General features: G+C 43.2%; 1 protein-coding gene across 5 annotated transcripts in view; it reads right to left on the bottom strand.

Moving 5' to 3' along the window:
• samd11 (sterile alpha motif domain containing 11) overlaps window positions 1-19,876 on the bottom strand; it is a 52,450-nt gene extending 32,574 nt beyond the window's left edge. For 3 of the 5 annotated variants that reach the window (XM_015967684.3, XM_015967685.3, XM_070545144.1), the window contains exons 1-3: window positions 19,028-19,876; window positions 18,019-18,110; window positions 6,930-7,105 (exon numbers count right to left, since the gene is read on the bottom strand). In XM_015967684.3, the coding sequence (XP_015823170.3) occupies window positions 6,930-7,105; window positions 18,019-18,110; window positions 19,028-19,727 (968 nt within the window). In that variant the 5' untranslated portion in view covers window positions 19,728-19,876. Of the gene's footprint in view, window positions 1-6,929; window positions 7,106-18,018; window positions 18,111-18,251; window positions 18,395-18,766; window positions 18,838-19,027 lie in introns of those variants that run through there. The other 2 variants (XM_015967687.3, XM_015967686.3) reach the window with 2 other exon arrangements.
• Between the last annotated feature and the right edge of the window lie 4,472 nt (window positions 19,877-24,348).

The raw sequence follows: 24,348 nt of genomic DNA, 5'->3' as shown, positions 1-24,348 counted from the left end.
CCCACACAACTGTGTCACGGAGGTATTTCATCCACAATCTGATTACCACCCTGATCGCATTAAAACGGAATAATGACGGGAAATACGTGCTTAGCATTTGAGGGGAGTGCTGCAGCCCTGAAACACAAGTGCAGCCTGTGGAGACAGGCAATCTGCAACCAACCGGCTGAATATCTCTAAGCTTGCGCTTCAAACGTGATTTCATGTTATACAACAAACTAAATAAAGGAATTCTTTCTCAATTTGCTTCACGAACAAACCCAAAGCAGGCAGATGTAATGCACTTGAGTTTCCTGATATCAGCGACCTCATTTACAGGTTTAACTGACATTTTTATTAAAACCACAATCATCTATGAAGGAGGTCTGGTATGACACGGCGAGCACAGTTTATGGGACAGAAGCAGTAAATGGTTCTTAGCTGCCACCACCGTGACGAGGCCACACTGTTTGTGGCTGCTGGATTTGAGTTTTTACAGTCCCGTGATTACAGGCTCCTGCTGTAATGTCAGGCTGTCGGTCGCCAAGCTGTTTTCCACACACCGACAGAAAAGCTGCAGGGTAGCGCTGAGGGCGTCGCGCTGGCCTCACCAGTCACCTCTCAGTCACACAGAACCAGTGACTCAGAAACGGTCTCAGACAAAACAGTCCCCGCTGGTTGCTAGGCGAGGAGACGCTTGATTGGACTTTGACTTCAGACTTTTTTGACTAATTACAGGCTTCTTTTTAAAGGGTGTAACTTGTTAAAATTAGTAGCTGTCTGCGTTTGGGAGAGCAGCGGTTTTATTCAAAAATGAAATAGGATACAAGGTTTGTTAAACGCCATGTAATGGTTTATTTTTGTCACAGTGACTCGTGAGGAAACCTGATCGTCCACCAGTCTGCAGCCAAATCAGTCACCTAGCTGCATTACAACACCACCCTCTGTCCATCATTTAAAGTGATCGTGATAATGCCATCCTGAACTTCTCAGAGAGGTGATGGGGTTATTATCCCATGGCGAAGTGGCTCCTCTAAGCCATGAACGGCAAGGACATTGTTAGCTGGGTAATTAGCGCACTTCTCTTGAGCTGTCCCGCCTCAGCTTGGGCTAATGAGGGCTTAGCCCTATCCCCACCCACCTCTGCCCTCCGTCATCTCCTCCTCCTCTTTCCATGGGTGATGGCAAGGTCAGACTCAACCCGTGGAGATGGGGGGGGGGGGGGGGGGGGGGGTTTGAGGATGCGGTTTAAAGCCCAGTCACCTGAGTCAGCGGTCCAGGAGAAGCTCATAAGGCCGGGGTTAACTGGGGAAGGACAGGTGCTTCAGAAATAATAGAGGAGGGGGGTTATATTGAGGCTCCTGGGCCTGATGGCTAAGAAGGACATGAGCTGTCTTCTTATCACCTGGGTGCACACCGGAGACAATCATCTCACAGTCGGCTCATCCCTAAACTGGTCAATACTGTCCCTTCATCAGAGCACACATGCTGACCTCAGATACAGAGGTCACCATATGTGTTGTTACTCAAAGTCTCCAAATTAACCGATCGTAGGAAACTCTTAAATACCTGTTTCTGGTTCTTAAGTGATACCACGAAAACAATATATTCATTAGGTGTTCAAATCGTTATTACATCACTTATCACAGTCACTCCCCACCACTTTGTCCCTTTTCTGTAAATAATTCTCTATTGATTTTGTCTTTCTTTTCCAAAGCTGAGCTCCCTTCTATGTCAAAGAACGCTGCAATTTTAAAAAGCTCAAACAACATGAAAAGGTCCCTCTGCTCCCTCCAGGAGTCAGCTCAGTATAAATGCCCAGTAGTGCCCCACTGTGGCACTGGCACATGAAACTGAGGCGGCAGGGCTGGAGGTCACAGTGTGAGCTGGCAGAAGTTGGCAGCTCAGGCACCCTGACGCCATGTCTCACACCCTCGCTGGGAAAGCGCTGACAGACAGACAGCAGGGATGTGAGGGTGTGGGTGGAGAAACAGCAGCAGAGGAGACAGACAAACGGGTTGCAAGTGCTGTGCAACATCTGGTGCTTACAGGTTTGCTCCTCTCAACCGCTCGACACAACAGCCTGAACACATGGGCTGCTCCAACCTGCACAGGTGGCCCATAGCAACAATCAAACACTGTAAGGCATGATGCAATATTCACAAGTAGAGCGCAGCAAGGCATGGACCAGGGCAACCTTTCCGCAGCACTCAACAAGACTACATCCAAGTCAAACAAGCACGTATCCAAGTCTCTCCATTTTAGAAATAAATGAAAACCAGAGTTTTTGGACACAAAGAGTCTAAAGAAACTATATGTGTGTTTTCGTTTTCTTTCCTCTGCTCTATTTCCACCAAACAATCCATACACATACAATTGTCATGCTTCTCACAGCTGAATACAAAAAAGTAACCTACAACCAGTCATCCCAGAAAGTAGAATGGGTAACGAATAAATACAGAATTAGATACATAAATAAATAAAAGTAGCCAGGCTTGACTTTTCCTCACTGTTCCTCAGTTCTTCAGGCTGACGTGAGGTCGATAAAACAGCCGGCAGAAGCGAGAAAAGTGCAACAAAGTCAGAATATACAGGAACACTACAATAATGAATTCTTCAACTAGTTTTACTCGTGAATGTTACTTTTTCATTAAATGCCAGCTCATTTGGAGAGTCATGCTTCATTATACTGTATCTCTAAAATCTGAGCAAATAAAACCCACACCATTCTATCTGACAATAATGAATGTTTTCCTGTTAGTAAATGCCCAACCAACGACTAAGGAGCACTGACTCTGTTGCCATGGCAAACACCAGCAAACAAGACCAACCATTTTTTTTGCAAGTGGACTGCTCCTCTAAAAAGCTATAAAACCTCTAAGCTCACCAATTAGAGCTTTAGGGAGCGCCATTTGCAGTAATATCACACTGTTTGTGACCCCAGACTGGTGTAAGGTAATGACACAGTTGTTCAATAAATCCAGAGGACAACGTGCCAGAAGCAGCAGAAAGAGTGGCTCTGTCCATTTTCCTGTTGTTTAAGTTGGAATAACATAAGATAAAGCTGCAGGTGTGGTTTTTGAGTTTATACAGTGAGAAGTTTGGAACTGCTGATAAATGTGTTTATCTTAATTTGACTTTTGATCTCCAAAAACAGCTTTTTATCAGCATCTTCCTGCTGCAACAAACAAGGCAGTTCTTTTTTATTTTTATTTAATGTAATTTTTTTGATAAAGAGCAGATCCCACGCTGGTTCATCATTTTGATTTAGTTTCCTTCTTTCCAGCTGGTACAGACAACGTCAGATGTAAGCTATAGAATTTAATACGGTAACAGATACAGAGTCTACATTTCTCAATCAAGCCTCTTATTTTGTTTTGCCTTGTGTTTGGTTTGGACTCTAAAGTCCTGAGGCTGTCCTCTCATAAAAACAGTCTAATTGGCTGTTTGTGGAAGCAGCTGTTTCAAACCACAGCTATGTTTCATTGTGACAGTGGCCTTCATAATTATGACAGGAGAAAGGAGGAAGAGATGTGTAGTAATTACGTTCTACAAAGCCGAAAGCCTGCATCTCATTCCCATGTTTCAAACCAAAAGGTCAAAGCAGCTTTTAACTGGGACAATTCCACACTAGGATATTCAGACAACTCAAATAACGGGAGGCTAAAATGATATTTATCTGTGTTAACAAATCCAAGTCAGGGTAAAACAATCTGAGACCAAAGAAACAATAACCCGTCCTCAAGTAGTTCTGATATGTTCCAGAGAGCTGTAAAGTTTGTACAGTGTTGTGAAAAAGGTGTCACAAGTCACACAATCACCTGCTTACCACCAGACTTAAAGAGACAATGTGTAATTTTGACCATTAATCTGGAAATATCCATTGAAATGTTGTTGAAAGTGAATTAAATGATGTAGTTATTGAAAAATGTTGGCAGCTTTGTAAGATATAACCATAAAAGTACGGTCTAAAATATATCGGCGCAAGTCTAAGCCTCTGGGCATGTTAGACATCATGTTTACTTCTACATGTGCCCATGAGGACAAAACGCATTTACTGATTTGTAACAAGCAGTACATTTAGCTACGTACTTCCCCCTATCACCAGGGAAAATACACACCGTCACTTTAAGAAATGACTTCAATCGAAATAAATATGACGTAGGTTAAATGAGCTCAAAAAGTAGCACATCATGATCTGCACTAAATGTGTTTAAGAAAAAAATACAGAACATCTAAAGCACTGTGGAAATGACTTGTTTAGGTTAAGCTCAGAGTTCATGATTGTACAACAAGAGACAAACTAAAGAAGACCCGCAAAAAAGGCAAAAACTGAAGAAATTTGCTAATAGGGAATACTTTTTACAGTACAGTAGGTGGCTGTTGCCTAATTTATACTTCTCCGTCAGCTCCGCGAGGGAGAGACGCACACGTATTGATGGAGACATTTTACTTTCAGACTTCTTCGTCAGCTGGGAAGTGCCATAAACATTACATATTGGCAATGGCGGTGCTGTTGACAAATTTACAGGAAGTGGCATCCTAACCAATCACGAGCTTGCAGTCTCCACCACTTTCAAAGGAAAGTTAAGAATTAGGGCTTGTCTCCGTCACCCTCTGCGAGCCTGTCGAAGAGCCCTTGCGCCGATGCATAATGGCGTTGCGTGTCCCCGCACCAACGCAGACAGAGAAGTATAAATTAGGCTTAAACTGTAAATCAAGTGCAGATTAATGGGGAGGGGGGGGGGGGGGGGGGCAATCAATTAAATCAATCTGCTAAAACACCTTCAACAACTATTAATAATCTGTATAAGATGGAAGGTTTAATAATGAACTCACCTTTTCATGCTGACTGGCTAACGCATCTGAATATATATGAGTTCTCTAAATTAACCTGGCAGTAATCCTCCTGGTCCACAACAGAACGTTAGTTGCAGGAGTTTTAACCTTAATGCCATCAAGAAGAACAGCTGTGATGTGAAGTGCAGAAATTCTGACTAACAGGCATGACCTGTTTGATGTGTGAGTTCATGCAGAGTTACAGGAGATGGTCGTGGGTGTGACGCTGCTCCCGTCAGCCCCGATGATGTGAGGATGAGACAGCACAGACACACTCACACATGTATACAGAGGCCCTGTATTTTTCACATCCATTGGCCAAATCCAATTTGTTAAGACCCTTCTACGACTCACTTACGAAGCTGCGGTCAATGGAAATCACATTTTCATGATTGGACATCCCATTATCCTGTTTGTCCAGGCCCACATCGGGGGGATAAAGCCGAGCCCAGACAGATGCCAAACGACAGACCGGAGCAGCGGCTCCAGCGAGTCCGTCGCCTTTCAAAGGGTAAAAACCTGATATATTAGTCATAAGTGTTCTTTAAATTCATTATCATCTTAACGCGCCAGCGGCGCAAGTGTCAGGGGGAGGGAGGCCCTCTTAAACAAGGTTAGTGGATCCATTTAAAGCTTCACAGTTGCCGTGCTGTCTGTTGTGTCACACGCAAGTCTCAAGACATGAGAAACACTCCCTTCTGTAATGTTGTTGTGTTCATCATGCTGCAGGGGACTTTCTGGGGCTAATCAAAGAACAGATTCAGCTTTATATCTCTCATTAATGTGTCCAGTTTGTGAATGATGCAACCACGCTCAAGCAGAAACCAAGAAATCCAAGCAAAAAGTCAATTAGTTTTAGTGTCAGAGTGTCCTTCAGAGATCATGTGACCCATCTTAGTAAAATACCCTCATTAATTTGCAAGTATAAAGATTTTACATGATTTTTCACATCCAAACTGGTATTTTATTTCTGTTTTCATTAACTGGAGTCCAATAAAGTTCCAGTGGGTAGGATATGGCCCAGTCTAATGGTAAAAATACTGTTTATATTAGAAATGTACCAAAAAGATCAGCTGACAAGTTTTCAGTATGAGCAGTGTAAACGAGCATTCTGAAATGCAAATATCTCTTTGTTTTTGGTCTGTAAATAACATAAAAAGGTCAATATTGTAAAGGGCTAATTCCCGCAACAAGGCCGCAGCCTGGGATTTGAACTTGCAGCTTTCTCACTGGGTCTCCATGCTGGTTTTAGTTCCAGATAATGACCTGCACTTGTGTAGCACCTTTCAGGACTCCAAAGCGCTTTACAAATGTATTATTCACACACTGATGGAGATGAGCTACGATGTAGCCACAGCTGCCCTGGGGCGCACTGGCAGAGGCGAGGCTGCTGGGCTCAGGTACCACAAATCCCTCTGACCACCACCAGCAGGCAAGGGGGGTTAAGTGTCTTGCACAAGGACACAACAGCAGACATTTCTGCCAGGAGCTGGGATCAAGCCTACAACCATCTGATTACTGGACAACCACTACCGCTAAGCTATGCTAATCAATGTTATAAAATAACATAAAAAAATAAAAGATATCTTTTTGATTTTAGTTTTTTTTTTTAGATAAATCAGAGTTGTGTAAAAAACGGAAATAAGTATCAGCCCTTAAAATTCAACTCGGCTCAAATGATTCATAAATAGGTTTATATTTGAGTAGCTTTTATCTTTCATTGGGTAAAGTAATTAAAACACAACTTATAAAAAGAAAATTATAGCTAATAGAAATAAATGTTTAAGAACAAATACTCTGATCAAACTGCTGCCTATCAGGTCCCAGGATGAGACGACGTCAAAAAGACACGAAAGGAGCATAAAACCATTAGCGTTAAAAACAACTCCCATTAGACGTCCCGAGTCAAAAGCATCAAGTGTGTGTGTTTGTGAGACTGGGCTTCATGTAAAAAAAAAAAACACTTTTTTTTAAACCTCAAAATAATCCCCAACCACAGTAATACTCATATCAACCATCAGACACAACTAACAAATAAAAAACTAAATCAACAAGTCAGAGGCCAGCAAGACTTTTTCATGAAGCTCAAACATCAGTCAGAGGTGTCTCACCTCTTTCTCATGATACTATAATGCAGCTCCTCCTCCTGCTTGATGTGGGCATGATCCCCACTGGCCCGCTCGCTGCCTTCGCTGTCGTCGCTGCTGAAGATTGAGGCCAGTTCCTTCTTGGGCACCCGGTTGGGTGGGAGGGGGATGGTGCGTTTCTCTGCCAGGCGCCCACGGTTCTGTAAACCACAGAGAACAAAACGCTTTAGCAACAGGATTTACCTGTTCAAAACAATAAAAGTTTCCAACTTCTCAAAAAAAACTGTTTTATTACAACCTCATCATAACCTCAGTGAGAACTTGGAGTTGCAAAGAAGTCGAAACATCCTAACTACATGTCTGTGATTAAACGGGACAGCATTTGGTTTTAACCTGAATTTAGTCATGAATGCTAAACAAATATCTGCATTTAGCTGAGATTCATAATAATAAATCATGACGTTTGGAAGCCAAGCCACCAGACCTCCAGCCTACTAACATCCAAATGACCTAACCAGTCACATCTGCATTGCTGCAAATATGATAACAAACAACCAGTAAGTCTGATCAAATGAACTGAGCAAGCCCTCTGATTGGCTGAGACACTGCCATCATTAGCCATTTCTGAACTGGGCAGAGTCCTGCATGACAGGTGATGGCCAAGAGCTGTCAGTGCATGAGCACTGCTCTTTTATTATGTTGCATAGTTAATTTTATAATTACAAATAAAAAGTAGTGAGGAACAAAAGTTGTTAGTTCTAAGCTGTTAGAGGTAAGGACAGAAAAGGAGAGACTGTGATGAGATTGTGGCCTCAGGGGAGGTGCATGACCTTTAAATGTGACCTGGGTCACTGTGGATTTCCACAGCCGTCTCACAGACACACGGGTGAGAGGGGGAGCAGAGGAATTACCTATAGGAGTTGTGAGGGACGGTGAGAATGAGTAAGAAATCGGAGTAGCGCAGGGGAACAATAGGCCGAGGAGATGAGCTGCTGTTGGTTTGTAGGAGAAGAGACAGAAAACACAGAATAAAAGAGAATGTGGAGGGTCAAAACATGAAAAGGAAAAACTCCACAGAAGGAAAGTCTGTGCAGTGTGGGAGAGTGGACTTGGATTTGAAACTGTATTCTCTTTCACTCCTTGTGCATGCATCTCTGCTCTTATTCCCGGACGCCTTCAAGCCCTCCAGCTATCCCTTCCACCACACGCAACCCCACACTCTTCCCAACTCCTTCCCTTACTCCATCCATCCATCCCAGGAGGTGCAGTAGCTTGAGTGGCAGGCGGGGGCAGGAGGAGGGATAAGGGGGCTCCTAGCCAAAAGGCAAACAGGTGCAGCCCCTCTGGAGTATCTCAAATGGCAGGCATTAAAACAAGTTGGAGGGGAGCAGAGAAAGATGAAAACATCCCTCAGGATGAAAAGGCCACGGGGTTCTGCACATTTCTCTTCTCTTCCTTTTTCTGTGTTCTGCCAGGAAAGACTTTTCTTCTCTTTTACTTTCCTGCTGGAGGTTTTTACAAGATTTACTCCAGGACACTGGACCACTTTCTGATACCTAGGGTCCCTTCTCACAAGTTTGGGAAGTATGAATTCAGAGCTGAAGCCTAAAAGGAGCGAACAGGAACAAAACATGTCAGAGCAAATGAGCTCTTCTGTTCAGAACAAAATCTTCACCTTAAACTCTGAACACTCTCAGGAAAACACTCCAGAGCACATGTGAAGTAACCTCAACATCCACACACATAAAAGTCTAAACACTCTAACACACACCTGTTAATGTTCCTTAGAATTCCCCTCAAACGCGGGGGTTTTACTTGGAGCGAGCAGCATTGCAGTGTATACTAAAATAGCTTTTCTGTGAGCAGTCGTGACTGCGCCTGTGCATGCGCGCGTAGACAACCACCCACATGGCCGTGACATACCCAGGCTGACAGCCCCCATCCCTTCCTTCCTCCCTCCTCTCTCCTCCCGGAAAGCCCCAATCCTTTCTTTAGTGGCACTGACGCAGAACTGGGGGTGAGCTCCCACAGCTTCCGGCAACACTTCCGTAACACGGAGGAGGGCTCTCCAAAACCAAACATAAAACAGAACACACCCCTGGCGGCCCACGTAGGAGCGCTCAAAGGAAGGGTGCCAAGTGGGCTCGTATACATGCACACACAAACACAAATGCACTTGTGTGTGTGTGTGTGTGTGTGTGCTGAGCTGAAGCAACCTTGCTGTGTGTGGTCAACCTCCTTTCAGCCATGGAAAAAAGTCTCTCATAAAAGTCCCACTAAAAGCACCTCTATGAATATCACCTCCCACGCTTTCTGTCTGACAGTCAAGCCGCCAAGAAATATACCTGGGCTTCTCGTTTATGAGCAAATATTCAAAAAAAGAATACAGAAGGCAAATGCATCAAAGCATCCTGGTAAACTTATCAAACAGAGAAGAAGTGATCATGTCGCCATAGTTTAAAGGCTCAGGAACACACAAGTGTGAAGAATTAGCTAAAGCTGACACTAAAGCTTCTACAGACAACCATTAACCACAGGTGGTTATTATGGGTATTACAAATAAGACCTAAAATATGTCTTCTATATTAAACAGCCAAACTGACATCTTCTCATTACTCGTGAGAGAATTGAACACAGTAGTCTATAAAGTATTCAAAGCACAACAAAATATATATTTTTATTTTTCTAGTCCAATTTTCACCAACAGTCTTATTATTTTTCTGAATAAAAATTCTTAGATGATAAAATATGAAAACCTGAAAAATAAAAACTCAAGACTAAATCAAGATTTAAATATAGAAATAAATATCTCACACAACATTTACTTCCCTTCGTGCTCAAAAGAAAACATTATTCAACCTAAACAAATAAACTAATCTTTAAAAAATAACGTCAACTTTTTGAGTGCTAAAGCCTGAATAATCACAGGCAGCTCCATCTTGTGTTTTGCTGACCAAAATAGTGGCTTCAGCAAATTTGTGAATATATGTAAAATTAATAACAATTTGCTATTTACACGATGCCAGTTTACAACAAAAAGTCTTTATGAACTGTTAAGAATTTCCTCTAGGAAAGCGCCCGGTGACAGTGGTAAGAAATAACTTTCACTATTAGCAACTTTTGCTATAAATAAGAAACATTTTTAAGTGGAATGGAATTGATTTTGTTATAAATATCTTCTTCATTACCAATTAAAGCATTAATGTACATGGGACGAGGAAAGTGTCAGTACTTCTTTAAAGGTTTCTATTTTATTACAACAAAGAATAAGAACATTTACAACTTTATCTTTTTGTCTCTTGATTTCTGCTTAACAAACCCTATTTCTGCATAGATTGGTATTTCTCATTCGTGCTTAAATCTAGTTGCATTTTACAATATGAAATAACTCAACATGTCTTGTCTCAGGGTTTTTTTCATAGACAGTAAAACCTGTATAGTATGGGGTGCCCATTCCTGGTCCTGGTAGGCAGTATCCAGCGTGTTTTGTTTTTCTGCTTCAACAAACTTTATTCAGAGATTGAGGCCTAGTCCACACGTAGCCGGGTTTTTATTAAAAACAAATATCCACCCCTCCAAAAACTTGCATCCACACCACCTCGTTTAAAAAAAAACTCTGTCCACACGTACCCGGATGAATACGTTGTTAAGGACATGCCAGACCTGTAGGCGGCAGTACTTCCCCAGTTCTTAACCTTGTCCTTCGTCTGTGGTCTTCCGCAAGGAGCAGTAATTCCGCTTGCAAAAACAAACAAGCAAAAAGCGCTTGGACAATTGATAAAGCGAGCGCAGCTCTGAGGGCATCCATGCTGTCAGCTAGTGTAAACACAGGTCGCACACGTGATGTCAGCATTTGTTTGTCGCGGAAAGTGACGTTGAGGACCCTAAAACTCCGGTTTTGTCTGTCCACACGCAGACACCCAAAACGGAGAAAACGCAGATCTTCACTTTGGCCGGAGTTTTTAAAAAGATCAGTTTTCGTGTGAAAAAACTCCGTTTTCGTGTGGATGACAGGCCAAAACGTAGAAAAATATCTACGTTTTGGCAGATCCCCGGCTACGTGTGGACAGGGCCTAAATCAACTGTTCAGCAGCTCATCAAGCTCTGCAGAAGCCTGTTAATCACCTGTTGATTCAACTCAGGTGTGTTGAATCAGGGAAACAACATAAACATAAAGGGTACTGGCCGTCCAGGACCAGGATTGGGCACCCCTTAAAGTGAGGTTACACATGACTCTGGGTGCTACTGTGTCCTATAACAAAACCTTACATAAATTACACAGCTACACACTGTTGATGGGTTTCTGGACTTCTTCATATGGATTTTTCATAGTTATTTTTATTTTTTGGAATACATCCGGTGTATGTAGGTATTTTAACTTTGTTAACAGTGGTATCCAATCCTGGTCCTCAAGGTCCACTATCCTGCATGTTTTGGAAGTTTCTTTGCTCCTGATTCAAACTTAAGATTATCTTGTCAGCATGTCTTCAAGCCGCAGGACAAGCTTCTGCAAAAAAACATGACCAAGTTTGGATACCACTGTGGAGATGCTCTTGTTATGGAAATAACTGTTAGGATTCTCGCAATTAGAGGTTGACCCATATGGATTTTCTAAGGCCGATGCCGATACTGGTTTTTAAAGAATTTTGTTGCTGATGGCCGATATCTAAAGCCGATTATTAAAGCCAATATATATACGGTTTAGCAGCATGTTGATTGTGAAAGACAACTGAACACTCACTGTGGACAATATTAATTAAATAAGTCAATACATTTATTGAACTTCAAATATAAAACAAACTCAAAACATAAAAAAACAACGATGTGTTGGGGTCATTGGGGTCCTTTCTTCAGTCTAGAAGTGGCATCAGTTGGCCACACAGGTGCCTGATTTACTAACGTTTATTATCGGCTTTTAAAAATAATTTTGGTCGATGGCCGATATATCGGTCGGCCTCTACTCTCAATGTTCATGTCACTGTTCGGTAACTTAACTCTCATAGAAGTACCACAGAAAGTAACTGATACAGGATACTGACAGTTCAAAACCATTAAAAAAAATTGAGCTGAATCAAGACGTGCCACAAAGGGTCAGCAAACACCACATCCACCAAGTCTTTCTAACTATGGACCATGCTTTAAGTCAGACAGTCATACAGTATCCCTGTAACTTATTTGGTGATAGTGTAAATGCATCTCTACAAATCAGCAACAGGACTACGGTACTCTTGTAGAGAACTCACTAGCCAGGACAGCAAGGACGTTTTATTTCCAAGCAGAAATTGTGAGCTTTCTCTCTAAATTTGCTTCAGAATTTTAAATGAGCTCTTGGTGGAAAAGTGAGCTAATGAGTGTGGTTTTTTTTTTTCTTTTTCTCCATGCGTTATTTCCTGAAAGGTGCAGTACCCTGCCGCTGGCTCCAACTAGCATGAGCAAGCACACACCCACACACACACAGCAGTAGCTGCCCGTGACATTCCTGCAGCTGCGGCGCTCTTGCTGCCTCACACGCGCCCCCCCAGCAATCTCCCTGGGGGACGAATGCCTAATGAGTCACGCGCCTGTCTGCCGTTACCTCGCAGCCGCCTGTGTGTGTGTGTGTGTGTGTGTGTGTGTGTGTGTGTGTGTGTGTGTGTGTGTGTGTGTGTGTGTGTGTGTGTGTGGAGGCGGGATGGCGGGCCGACTTGGCGCGAGCACCAGGGGAAAGGGGGAGGGGGGAATGAGTGTACAACAGAGGAGAAAAAGAATGATTGTGAGCATGGTGTGCGAGGGAGCCGAAGCGGTCATTACAGCGATAACCTCAGAGCTTTGAAACGAGGCCAAAAACCGAATATTTGTTAGCAGCGTGTGAAATCCAACACCTCTCAATATCTTACATCCTTTTTTCTGGTTTAGTCTCGCTGTCTTATCTCTTCATCAGATATACAGACATGACATTTTCACAGGTGCATCTAAAAAAGGTGATTTGACCCATATTTGTGAGCTGAGAACACGCTGGGTGCAACTTGAACCCATTTATAACTGGAATCACCAGATTGTGTGTTTGTTTGGTTTAAGAGAAATCAGTTTCTCCACAACAACGTTTATTTGACTGTGGGGATAATATAATATTAAAACTCTGCTGCTGCTCAGTGCTGTTTATACAAAGGCAATGCTTCAAGGACTAATGAATGAATGACAGCGGATTTATTATCAATCAAAAGAAGTTTTGATGTTTCTCTTGTTTGCAGCAGAAGCTCTAGCAACGTTTGCACTGCCCTCTGTGACCTTTGATGGTTGCACATTTAGATAAATCAAAAGTCCTGAGGAGCCTTACATTTACCTGGCTTGGTGATAATAAATTATTTGAATAAAACTAAACATGCATGAAACTGATAATACAAACAATAAATACTTCATAACATGCAAACAAAATTACTAAACGCAAAATTATTTTTTCTTTTTTCATTTTGCACCACAGCACCACTTTTTTGTCCAGTGCAGTAATATTTTACTGGCTTGTCTCAAAAAATGATTTTCTAGCTGTAAGTACATGTTTTTGTAGGGATTATGGCCTGTATTTGTATAGCACCTTCTTAGGGTGCTACAACCCCCCCCCCCCCCCCCCCCCCCCCCAAAAGCGCTTCACAACACAATCAGTCATCCACCCATGCACACACACATTCACACGTTGGTGATGATGAGCTACAAAGTAGCCACAGCTGCCCTAAAATTCACTGACAGAGGTGAGGTCTGCCATACAATGGGTTAAGTGTTTTGCCCAAGGACACAACATTCTCTGGCAGGAGGTGGGATTTAACGTGCAACCTTCCAATTACTGGACAACCTGCTCTGCCTCCTGAGCTTCTGCCTGCAATAATTATTTGACCTTTCTGCAAAGCAACTATTGTCATTTAAAACATTAGGGTTTGTTTGTTTGATGATCTGGTGCTGTTTATGTGGCTCGATGATGCATATTGTTTCTTTCATATTTTAAAATCCTAAAACTTAAGAACTGGTAAACGAGGAGATCATGTCCCACTGCATCAACTTCAAAATCAAGCTGATACCAGACACCAGCAGTGTGTGTGTGTGTGTGTGTGTGTGTGTGTGTGTGTGTGCACGTGCATGCTTGCGTGTGCAGACTTTGGGCAACACTTGGCTGTTGAAGGCCATGTGTGAGAAAGAGAAAAAAAAAGTGAGAAAGCGCTGCAGGGCAGACAGGCATGCGACCAAGATCCACGCCTCCACACACACACACGTGCACACGCACACACATGTGCACGTGCACACACACGCACAGAGGCATGCACAAATGCATAAGCACATAAACACTCCTGCTTTCCTGCACACTCGGCCCCCATGCTCTGAGCCGAGTGGGCAGTTGCAGCCCAGTGGAGCGGCAAAGGGGGGGAGGTTGGGGAAGGGGGGTGGGGGGGTTGCACAGAGGGTAAAAGGCGGCGAGGTGGAGGAGAGGCCGCTAGCTCGGCGCTGGGAGGTCAGTGCCGGTGCACTCAGGCGTGCAAACGTGCCTCTCGCTCTCCCCTCTCCCTCTTGTTTCTTCCTCCTTCCTCCCTTATTGTGAGTGTTTGTTTAGGCCCACAGAGGTTGCCACAGGAAAGCTGCAGACAGGTAACGACTGCGCCTTTCTTTCCCTGACAAACACAGGGGGAGTGAAAGGCTGAAGTAGAGCTTTAGTTAGTAAAGAAAATGAAAATTTCTCCTCTCTTTGGTCCCATTAAGAGCTCGTTTTCACCTTGACAAGACATCTCATTTATAGTTTAGCTCAGCTAATTCCAAATAGGCTCATAAATATGCCAGACTTTTTCATTCCAGTGAAGAGTTTTAGTTAAGCTGTTAGAAAGAGTGTAAAATGAAAGACACTTAAATTTGCCTGAGCTACAAAATCAACACAATCCAAACTAATCGAAAAGGCCTCATTCAAACAGTTTCTGGCCTCAAAGATGATGTACTCTGTGATTAAATAAATGATAATTACATATTTGTTGTGCTAACATACAACATAATAGTGCTGTGCAGATATATGCATTGGTAAAAGTATTTTAGTGAGAATCAAATGCCCCAGAATGCAAACTTATTTCGTCACACTAGATGTTGGGGAGGAAGTTTTTTACAGGCATGATCACGGGCATCACAGCAATATACCACATTTGGCTAAAAGACAGGCGCTTTAACATACTAGAGTACACACCCAAACACACACTCATCAATCGCATCAATATACCCACACACACACAGCATGTGCGTCTACATTCAGCTCTCAGGTCTTAGCATCCTTCCCAAACAAGCAGCCGCTGAAGCTAATGGCTAATTAGTCCAACTAAGCTGTTTATTTGAAATAAATAATTCAGTCACAGAAGGAAAGCATCAGGCAGAAAAAGGGTTTTACGTGTGTGTGTGTGTGTGTGTGTGTGTGTGTGTGTGTGTGTGTGTGTGTGTGTGTGTGTGTGTGTGTGTGTGTGTGTGTGTGCGTGTGTGTGTGTGTGTGTGTGTGAATGATATATTTCCACATGACCTGCATACGTTCCAGTTCATTTTTGGTCCTTACGAAACAGTGACATATTGCACTTTCTGCCCGGGGCTCGCTCAATGTCTAATTGGTCCGATACGCAAAAGAGACACACACTAATGGGCACAAATTTAGTTGGCATCACAACAGCTCTGCACACTTCTGGGCCAATGACCGATTTTTGGGTTACCATAGCAACATTGGGTAAGCAACATATAAATAATAACATGCAGCAAAGTACTCGGCTATAATAGATGGTCAACATGAGCTGAATCCTTCGTATTCAGCATAGAACCATCTGGAGAACGTGTGGAATTTGTAAGGAAAAGTGTGTGCTGTCTTTTGTGTTTGTGTCTTCATGCAGATGTGTGTGGCTGTGTGTTCGCCTCCACTCTGCAAGAGGAGCCCTTGATTGGAGGAGTTCTTCACAAGCCGGAGGTGGGGAGTGCAATTTCCTCCCGGCCTCCGCCAGTTCCGCTGAAATAACAGAGCAGAGGAAGCCCAGCTCTCCCAGGAGGAGACACACATGCACACACTGATGTGCACACACACACGCACACACTTACAGTACAAACCAAACGTACGCACAGGGGACAGCGCAAGAGAATTAACAGGAAACTTTTACATTCCACCTAATAATATCTACGATGATTGATAACACCTGATTATCAAACAGCTAAAGCATAAAATGATAGAATTAATCAATGCAAGGGCTATTAAAGTCTTCCCTTTTAACAGCTTGTGTTGTGACAAGCAGCTTGTGCTGCAAAACACGAGCAACGAATTAACCTCTGCGATTTCTGAGCAGGCAGGTGAAGCGTCTTCCCAGCAGCTGCGGCACTTTATGATCGCTTGCCTCATGCCTATAAGCGAAACAAGATCACTCAAAGTTCAGCCATCAAACTTTCAGAGTAAATGTTGGCGTGAGGTAATTTGTGTCAGTAGGCAGGCCCATGTGTGTGTGTGTGTGTGTGTGTGTGTGTGTGTGTACGTGCGTGCATGCGTGCGTGCGTGTGCGAGCGAGCTCATCACTGAGGGAGTGCTGGCTGCCATGCCCTAAGGGGAGTCAGTGGAGAGAGAGGGAGACGCCAGCACAGGCCACAGAAGTCCCACTGGTTTCCCTCTTCCATCTAACCCCCACTGCTTCACATGGAACATGTTTATCAGTGTGTGTGTGTGTGTGTGTGTGTGTGTGCGTGCGTGCATGTGTGTATGTTTGTGTCACATTGATATTAACTTTGAGGGCTAGGCTTTGGGCTTCACTACCTTGCACAGGAAAAGGGAGAGCAGGACAGGAGTCTACAACAACAACAACCATAAGGCTCTCATATCTCTGCTTACGTAAGTAACAAAGTTTCCTCCGTCACAGCTGTAATTGAAGTAGAACCAAGCAGGCCATGGCAAGCCAAAAGCCAATCAGTCTGAAATCTGTAATGAGCCGAATCATAACCAAACACGTTGAGAATCCCAAATCCCTCAGAAAAAATAAGACATAAACGCTTCCACAGTCTCCTTCCTTCCTCCACCCTCCCTTGGGTAATTTATTTTGGCTGGAACCTTTTGTGTTAGGGTGTGTGTCTTCATTCTCAGCTGTAGGAAATGTCACCTGTTTACCTATATCACTCAAACACCTCCGGCTTATCAAAAACGCCTTTGCCTTGCGTGCCTCTCACACATTAATCAGCAGTAGCCACGCTCAGTAGCTCACTAAGCCTCTTACACCCTTCCCTCAAGATTAGTGCTTGGGAGCGACGACAGATGCGCTCCGTGGTGATAAAAACACACACACACACACAGCCCACTGCACCTGTGTGAACAGATTTGACGGCGTGCTTGCTCAAAGCTCGCACACACAAAAACAGCGTGGTGATGCCATAATTGTGACACACCTGCAAGGCCTGGAGGTTTGGCACTGCGCCGCTGGTTCGAGCCCCGAGGAAAACACAAGGCAAACAAAAGTTCAACGGCCAGGTGAGGAGGCTGATTCAGTCAGACAGAAAACCGTCTGACCAACAAAGCAGCCTAAGTCAAGCAGAAATACAGTTTGTTGCTCAGTCTGTATGAATAAAAAAAGGTTTTCTGACCGTCTTTCTACAAAACACTGAAAGTGGATTTGATGTTCATGCTGACTGAGAATTACCATCAAAGTTGACAAGTGAGCTTGTAAGGTCTTCACTACAAAGGTCACACACGCAGACTGTAGTGTGACGACAGAGTACAGCAAAAAGGATGTCCCAGTGAAATATCAGTCAAACTGGTGCAGATTTCACAGAGATCTATCTGAATCACAACATCAGTGGGGAGAACCAAATCAGTCATGTGACTTGACTTTTTAATTCTTCAGGAAAGAAAAACCACAAACAACAAATAACGTTTAAACAAAATTAGTATTATATCGCTTCTCTTTGGTAGATTTGTGTCTGTTAAGAGATTGAAACCTTCATTACTTCTTATGTAGACTCATTCTTGATCACTTGAACAGGAATCTAGTTATCTTTAAGTTAAATAGAAACAATGTTTAAAATTATTTACCCAGATAAACTTAAAGACGAGAACGCGAGGGTTAACAGTGAAGAATCAGTATGAAAGATGAAGTGTTCTTACCACTGGAGATGAAATCCTGCAGCCAGGACAGTCACAGATAGGAGGGTGCACCTGTAAGATTCCTTTGGACATAAGAGTCTTCAGACTTTTTCCTGGGAAAAAAATTAGATGCTTGTCAGCCAACCATGTCTCCTGCATGACAGCATTTGAGTGGCATCTGTCTTCTTTTAGCATTTGATAAATCTCAACAGCAAATATGGTTTCCTGACACTCTGTTCCTGCAGACAACCTACCTTTGTGTGATGTTGAAGCTAATTGTGCCCACAGTCCTGGGCTGCTAAAGAGACAGGAGTCTACTGTCATCTGTCCAGATGAGTCATAATAAACTATTAGACTTTCGTTTTAGATCTGGGAGGGACACCCTCTCTGCATCTGTGTGTGTGTGTGTGTGTGTGTGTGTGTGTGTGTGTGTGTGTGTGTGTGTGTGTGTGTGTGTGTGTGTGTGTGTGTGTGTGTGTGTGTGTGTGTGTGTGTGTGTGTGTGTGTGTGTGTGTGAGATAAAGACCGCACGCACGGGGCATCGTTGCTGCATTAAATACATTTCGTTATAAAAACGCGTTTATAATTTTGCTTTAACTGCTGCAAGAGAAGCATAAAGCACCGATTCCTAAACTAAATATTCACCACCCAAAGTTACTTTAAACCCAACAAGCGCTACGTAAAAGCGCCATGCAGGAGTGTGGCAGAACTTTATGGTTCATCAGTTAGAAATAAGCATTATAGTCGGAAAGTTTAACTGTATTTTCACCTCAGATGACTGCAGCCGGTCCAGATGCCCCGGTGTGGTGTCTGTTCCAGCCCAAAGTCTGTGTCATAGACTCGGACAGTGCGTGGAGGATATGCGCCCTTAACTCATCTGCCTCCTTATACGCACTGACGGCTGTAACCCTTTCAGTCCAAACTGCGTTCCGGACCACCAGTCCCAACTTTTACATTCTGAGGTCCAGAACGCTTTAAAAGTAATAATCACCTTCCCAATCCAACCAAGGAGGAAACTTGGTGCTCTTACCTTTATGCCTGATACTCCGTTTCCAGTCTTTGGCGGTCTCGCGTCCACTGACGAACTGGAACTCGTTGGGGGTGAGCCACTCGCCCCTGTATTTAATTGAGGGTCCCTTACTGCCTTGACATAGTTTGTTAATATAAAGCAAAGCCTTGTTTTCCCCGCACTCCACCTCGATGCACGGCTCCCCGTTGTCGAAAAAGGGCTGAAAGTCAGGGATGGAGGAGAACCGCTCCAGCATTAAGTCGTCCGTGTGATGGTGGAGGTGCTGGTGATGCAGCGCCGAGTCGTGGAGCCCCAAGTACGCGCGGTGATGGGCGAAAATGTGCTCGTAGGGCGGCGGATGCGGGGTCACCACGGGGATGGCGGCGGCATTTAAAGGGGCCAGGTATTCGGACTGGTTGAACGCGGTCAGAGCCATGTCGTCTCCATCCAGCCGCTCCTTCTTGATGGCAGGCATGTTAGAGGGAGCCGCGCGCCGGGAACAAGTGAAAAGCTGCTCCGCCGAGCCAACTTCTGCGTCCTCTTCGCGTGCGAGTTGGGCTGACCCAGACTTGGAGACGCGCCGCTCGGTTTTACGCAGAGCTCCCGTGTCGCCGTGAGATAGCGCTCTGTTGAAGTTGCCGGATAGATTCCCATTCAGTAGTTTCCAGCTCGCAGCGGCAGCAGCGCACTCCGCCAGCCTAGCAAATCCTACCTCCCACATTTAATCTCACTCGCTCTGTTAATACCTGACATGCTGGAAAGCCCTGAGCACCACTGCGATCACTAGTCCCAACTCGTCCTATCTCAGATTTCTTTGCCTTTGGGGAAATTTAAAATGATTTATTATTATTCAGTTTGTTCTACAAAACAGTTTAAATCGGCAGTACAGCCTGCAAACCCCAAAACAGACTATTTACCGTATATCTGGTATCACAAAAAATAACTTTCCTGAGCTGGATATATTTAGTCATTCTAAGACAAGACCAAAATACACCCTAACTTCTGAATCTATTTGCACATTCGTATTTATATAGTTTTTGAACGAGTTTTAGATTTTTTAACTCCTGGATGTTGCTGGAGTCACGCTGAAGTTCACAGACCCAGACCAAACAAGATTTGCACTCTCCGCCGCTTCTCAACTTGGCCCATTTAAACAGCAGAGGCTCGGAGAGCGGAGCAGTGCAGGGAGGTCCGCAAGGGACGGTGCTTCATGGCCCAAATCAAGGACCCAAGTCACAAATAACCCATCCAACTCAAACCTCTTTCTGTTCCAGTTGGTTTATAAGCTGCACAGTGCAGGGTCACATTAAACTTTATGTTCAAACAGGTTACTTTATTTTAATTTTAAAGCTAAATAAAAACTGGGACTGCATGTCAATTATTGTATTAACAGATTGAGATCAGACTTTCCACAAATGTCCACAACAATCTGTCCTGAGTGTCCAAATTCACCTTCAGTGACCTCTGTCACCCCACAAATGCACTCTACAACCTGTTTTGCTTTACTTTTACTGATTTGTTGGCTGTTTTGAAGCATTTCAGAGTTTTGATTAGACATCCTTCTGAAGAAACACAGCTTGCATTTTACAAGACTCGTGAGCTAGCTAGTCTTAACAGAGCCAAGGTCATAGCTGTTTACATCTTAAACAGCTCAAACTTCTAAATTGCCATGGCAGTTCATGCAATATCAATTTATAAACATTGTCAGTTTCACTTATTTTGGTTATTTCAGCAGAAATACTAAAAAAATGCCCATGTTGTATGAAACACCAAAATGTAAAGGTTGGTTTAGTATGGCAGTGATTAACATTGGTTTTTGCTGCACTTAGACTAGCCGTTAGCACATCAGTCCTGATGGATGTAGACCACTTGTCTGAACAGAGGTCATTCATCCAGTAAGGTAGTGTATTAGGACTGTTGATCTACATTGTCATCGATACAAAATGCAAAAATCAATAGAATAACTATTTATCAAATGCACTTTTATTTTGAAAGTACCACCGACATGCTGTTTTCCACCACTTCCTGCACGTCATCAAACCTGTTAGGTGAAGAAGTTCCTCATGGCGAGCAAAGCTCGTCTCTCCCCTAGCGAATGAGTATAGTTTCATATCAATCAGTGGATCCTAAATCTAATCTAAATGGGTTTGTGGCTGATTTTGAAATATTAGCTAACATTGTAGTGCAGTTCACTACTTCGGTATAATGTTGTATGATGATCAGACTAGTTTACACCCCTAGTATTCATAACTTTCAGGGAGAAACATTATTGTAAATCATTACTCTAAGCATTATTTTCATTTCATCATATATATATTCTGTATGTATTCTTTACCATGAAAACTAAACATCAGAAACAGCAGATGTTTAACTATTAATGGCAATAGTGAGCAGATGTAAACACATGAGGCCCAACTTAGGTCTTATATGTCAAAGGTAATGTTCCACTGTCCTGTTGTTTAAAATGCTAGTGGTAACAAAGAGAAGGTCCTGCTTTAGGTCGAACTGAAGATATTCATTTATGACTAAATGCATCCTGATTCTAACCTACTTACACCAACCAGCAGGTTTGTCTCATCAAATGATGTTAATTGGAGCGTTTGAGCCTCAAGCCTTTACCAAACATAAGTTTCACTTTTTAATCCAAGTTTTTTTGCAGAATTTCCTTTAACATGTAAAACCACAAACTGTAATATTTATATTTGACTAACCTGTGTAAAAACCTGTCGCTTCAACTAAAGCTAAACCAAAACCTTGGACCACAGTTTCTGAAAGCATTTTTCTTTCCTCCACGCCGTCTGCGGGGCAGGTTCCCCTGAGCTCCTGGAGCTTATGAGCAAAAACCACATCTGACCCTCATTCAGCGACGAACCACCCAGGTGGATCTACCACCAACACATGGAATAGCCATTCCAGCAGCAGAGGAGGGGTCCAACAGCGCTGTGTGTCAAGAGCTTATAAATCAGCCCAAACTACCTCTGACACACACAGGAAGGAGGCTCGCCACACCGCAGGCGGAATCGGTGCAAAAACCGGCCAGAGTCCACAGCTTGGCCGGGATTGGCACAATAACAGGCGAGCAAACACACGGCAGCAGAGGATGGTTGGAGTCTGACGTTTGTTTCCTTTTGGAGATGAAACACTGTGATGTCTGAGGGTAATGTAATGGAGTTAGTGGCTTTATGGATTCAAGCAAAGTAGAGTTTATGCTTACAGATGGAGAGAAGACCTAGAAAGGTGACCTGATGTCACTTATCCCAATCCTCTGTATGAAAAATGAAACTGAGAGGCAACACTGTTCACCTGAACAATAATGTCACTTTCCACGTGTTGTTGAGCACACTGAACTGTAGTGCTGATATAAATCATGAGCTGTTGACATTTACACTGCATGTTTACAAAGCCGTTTCACGGAAGTGGAACACTACGTTTCAGATGTGAAGCCCTCTCTGAATCTCTGTTCACTGAGCCAGCTCTCACCACATCGAAATGTCTCGATGGAAACCTCGCCGATAGTGCGTTGGCGCCGCAGGGCGCACAACTGGGAGAGCCCTGGTAAAACTAGTCATACAGGGGACACCTATGCCGACACCCACTGCCCGCGCGGCTCTGGTCGTGACTCATTTTTGAGGGCTAATCACAAAGGAGTTCCCCAAACATGTATAGTGACAATACTCAAGCTTTCATATCTTCAGAAATTGGTGTTAAATGAGTACATTCTTTCCATCAACATACAAATTGTTGTGATGTTTGAGGAAACCTCATTGAAACTTTCTGCCTTCTCTGACCTCCTCAGCTTCAATCCTTTTCCTATAAAATTCACAGTCAATTGGTAAATGCCCAAACTATTATATTTTAAACATTAATTGCTATTTTGATGTTAGGTTCTGTTGTTGATCTTGCACAACTGTAATGTCTTTAGTCACATTTTAGACCAAGATAGTACAGAGAAACAACCAAAATTGCTGAAGGATCTGACATTCCTGGTTAGACTGTAGAGACATCTTTTTTGGGAACACCATAGGATTCCTCTGGAAGAGCTGGCACAAGTGGCTGGGGAGGAAGACGTTGCTTTGGCTGTTGTCCCTGCGACTCAGCTCCTGATAAGAGGAAGAAAATGAATGAATGAATGAATGAATGAATGAATGAATGAATGAATGAATGAAATCTTTATTTTGAACACAAATGGAAATGCCACGCTATAACTAAAAATATTGATTGATATCCGTGTCCCAGCGACAATCAGCAAAAATACAGTATGCCATGTGTGGAACGCCTTTAGGCAGACTGCTTTTGCTAAGTAGTTTGGTTGGTTCAGGTCGTTACGCTATTGAAAAATTTGGACAACGCACGGCAGGATTAGCTGCACAGCTTGTTGTGATGGAGGGAACTGTCCCTACACAACGTTAAGACAGCAGAGGATGACAATGACTTTTAAATAAAGATTTGTGTTTACAGGCGTGTTCCAGACGGTAATTTTACATATATAGGATGGCTTGCCAGGCCAAGGGAAAGCAGGAATGTGACAAGTGTTTTTCCATTTTCACGTGTGAGTTTGAGTGGGCGTGGCCAGCTACGGCTTGTTTTCCTTAAAGTGACAGAACCCTGTAACAGCTCATTCTGGAAGGTACTGAAAATGTAAAGACTAAAGCTGCTGAAATCACTTTTTTGAGAGTGACTTCATGCAACAAATGATATGATCGTGTTTTGTATAAAGCATGGAACTATTCTACATAAAAAAGGAAAATCCCAACACGTACCCTTTAAATTTCTGCACACTTGTATTCTTGTTTATTCAAGAGGTCCATGTAGAAAATAATCTGGCACAAATCAAATCTTCTTTCGTGGTTAAAATAAAGGTTTTAGTGAAAATCAGAAATTGAAATTACAGTGGGTACGGAAAGTATTCAGACCCCCGTCAATTATTCACTCTTTGTTAGTCCAGCCATTTTCTAAAATTTATTTTTCCTCAGTGTACACACAGCGCCCCATATTGATATGAAACACAGAATATTTTTAATAAATGCTTTTTTTTTTTTTAAAGACTCAAACATAACATGGTCCTGGGTATTCAGACCCTGTGCTGTGACACTCATATTTAACTCAGGTGTTTTCTATTCCTTCTGATCATCCTTGAGATGGTCCCACACCTTCATTGGAGTCCAGCTGTGTTTGATTATACTGACTGGACCTGATTAGGAAAGCCACACACCTGTCTATATGAGACCTTACAGCTCACCATGCAAGTCAGAGCAAATGAGGTCAAAGGAACTGCCTGACGAGCTCAGAGACAGAATTGTGGCGAGGCACAGATCTGGCTAAGGTTACAAAAACATCTTTGC

Source organism: Nothobranchius furzeri, chromosome 15 (assembly GCF_043380555.1).
Source record: "Nothobranchius furzeri strain GRZ-AD chromosome 15, NfurGRZ-RIMD1, whole genome shotgun sequence".
Lineage (NCBI taxonomy): Eukaryota > Metazoa > Chordata > Actinopteri > Cyprinodontiformes > Nothobranchiidae > Nothobranchius > Nothobranchius furzeri.
Note: the sequence above shows the minus strand (reverse complement) of the source record. Positions and strands in the feature narration are given on the sequence as shown.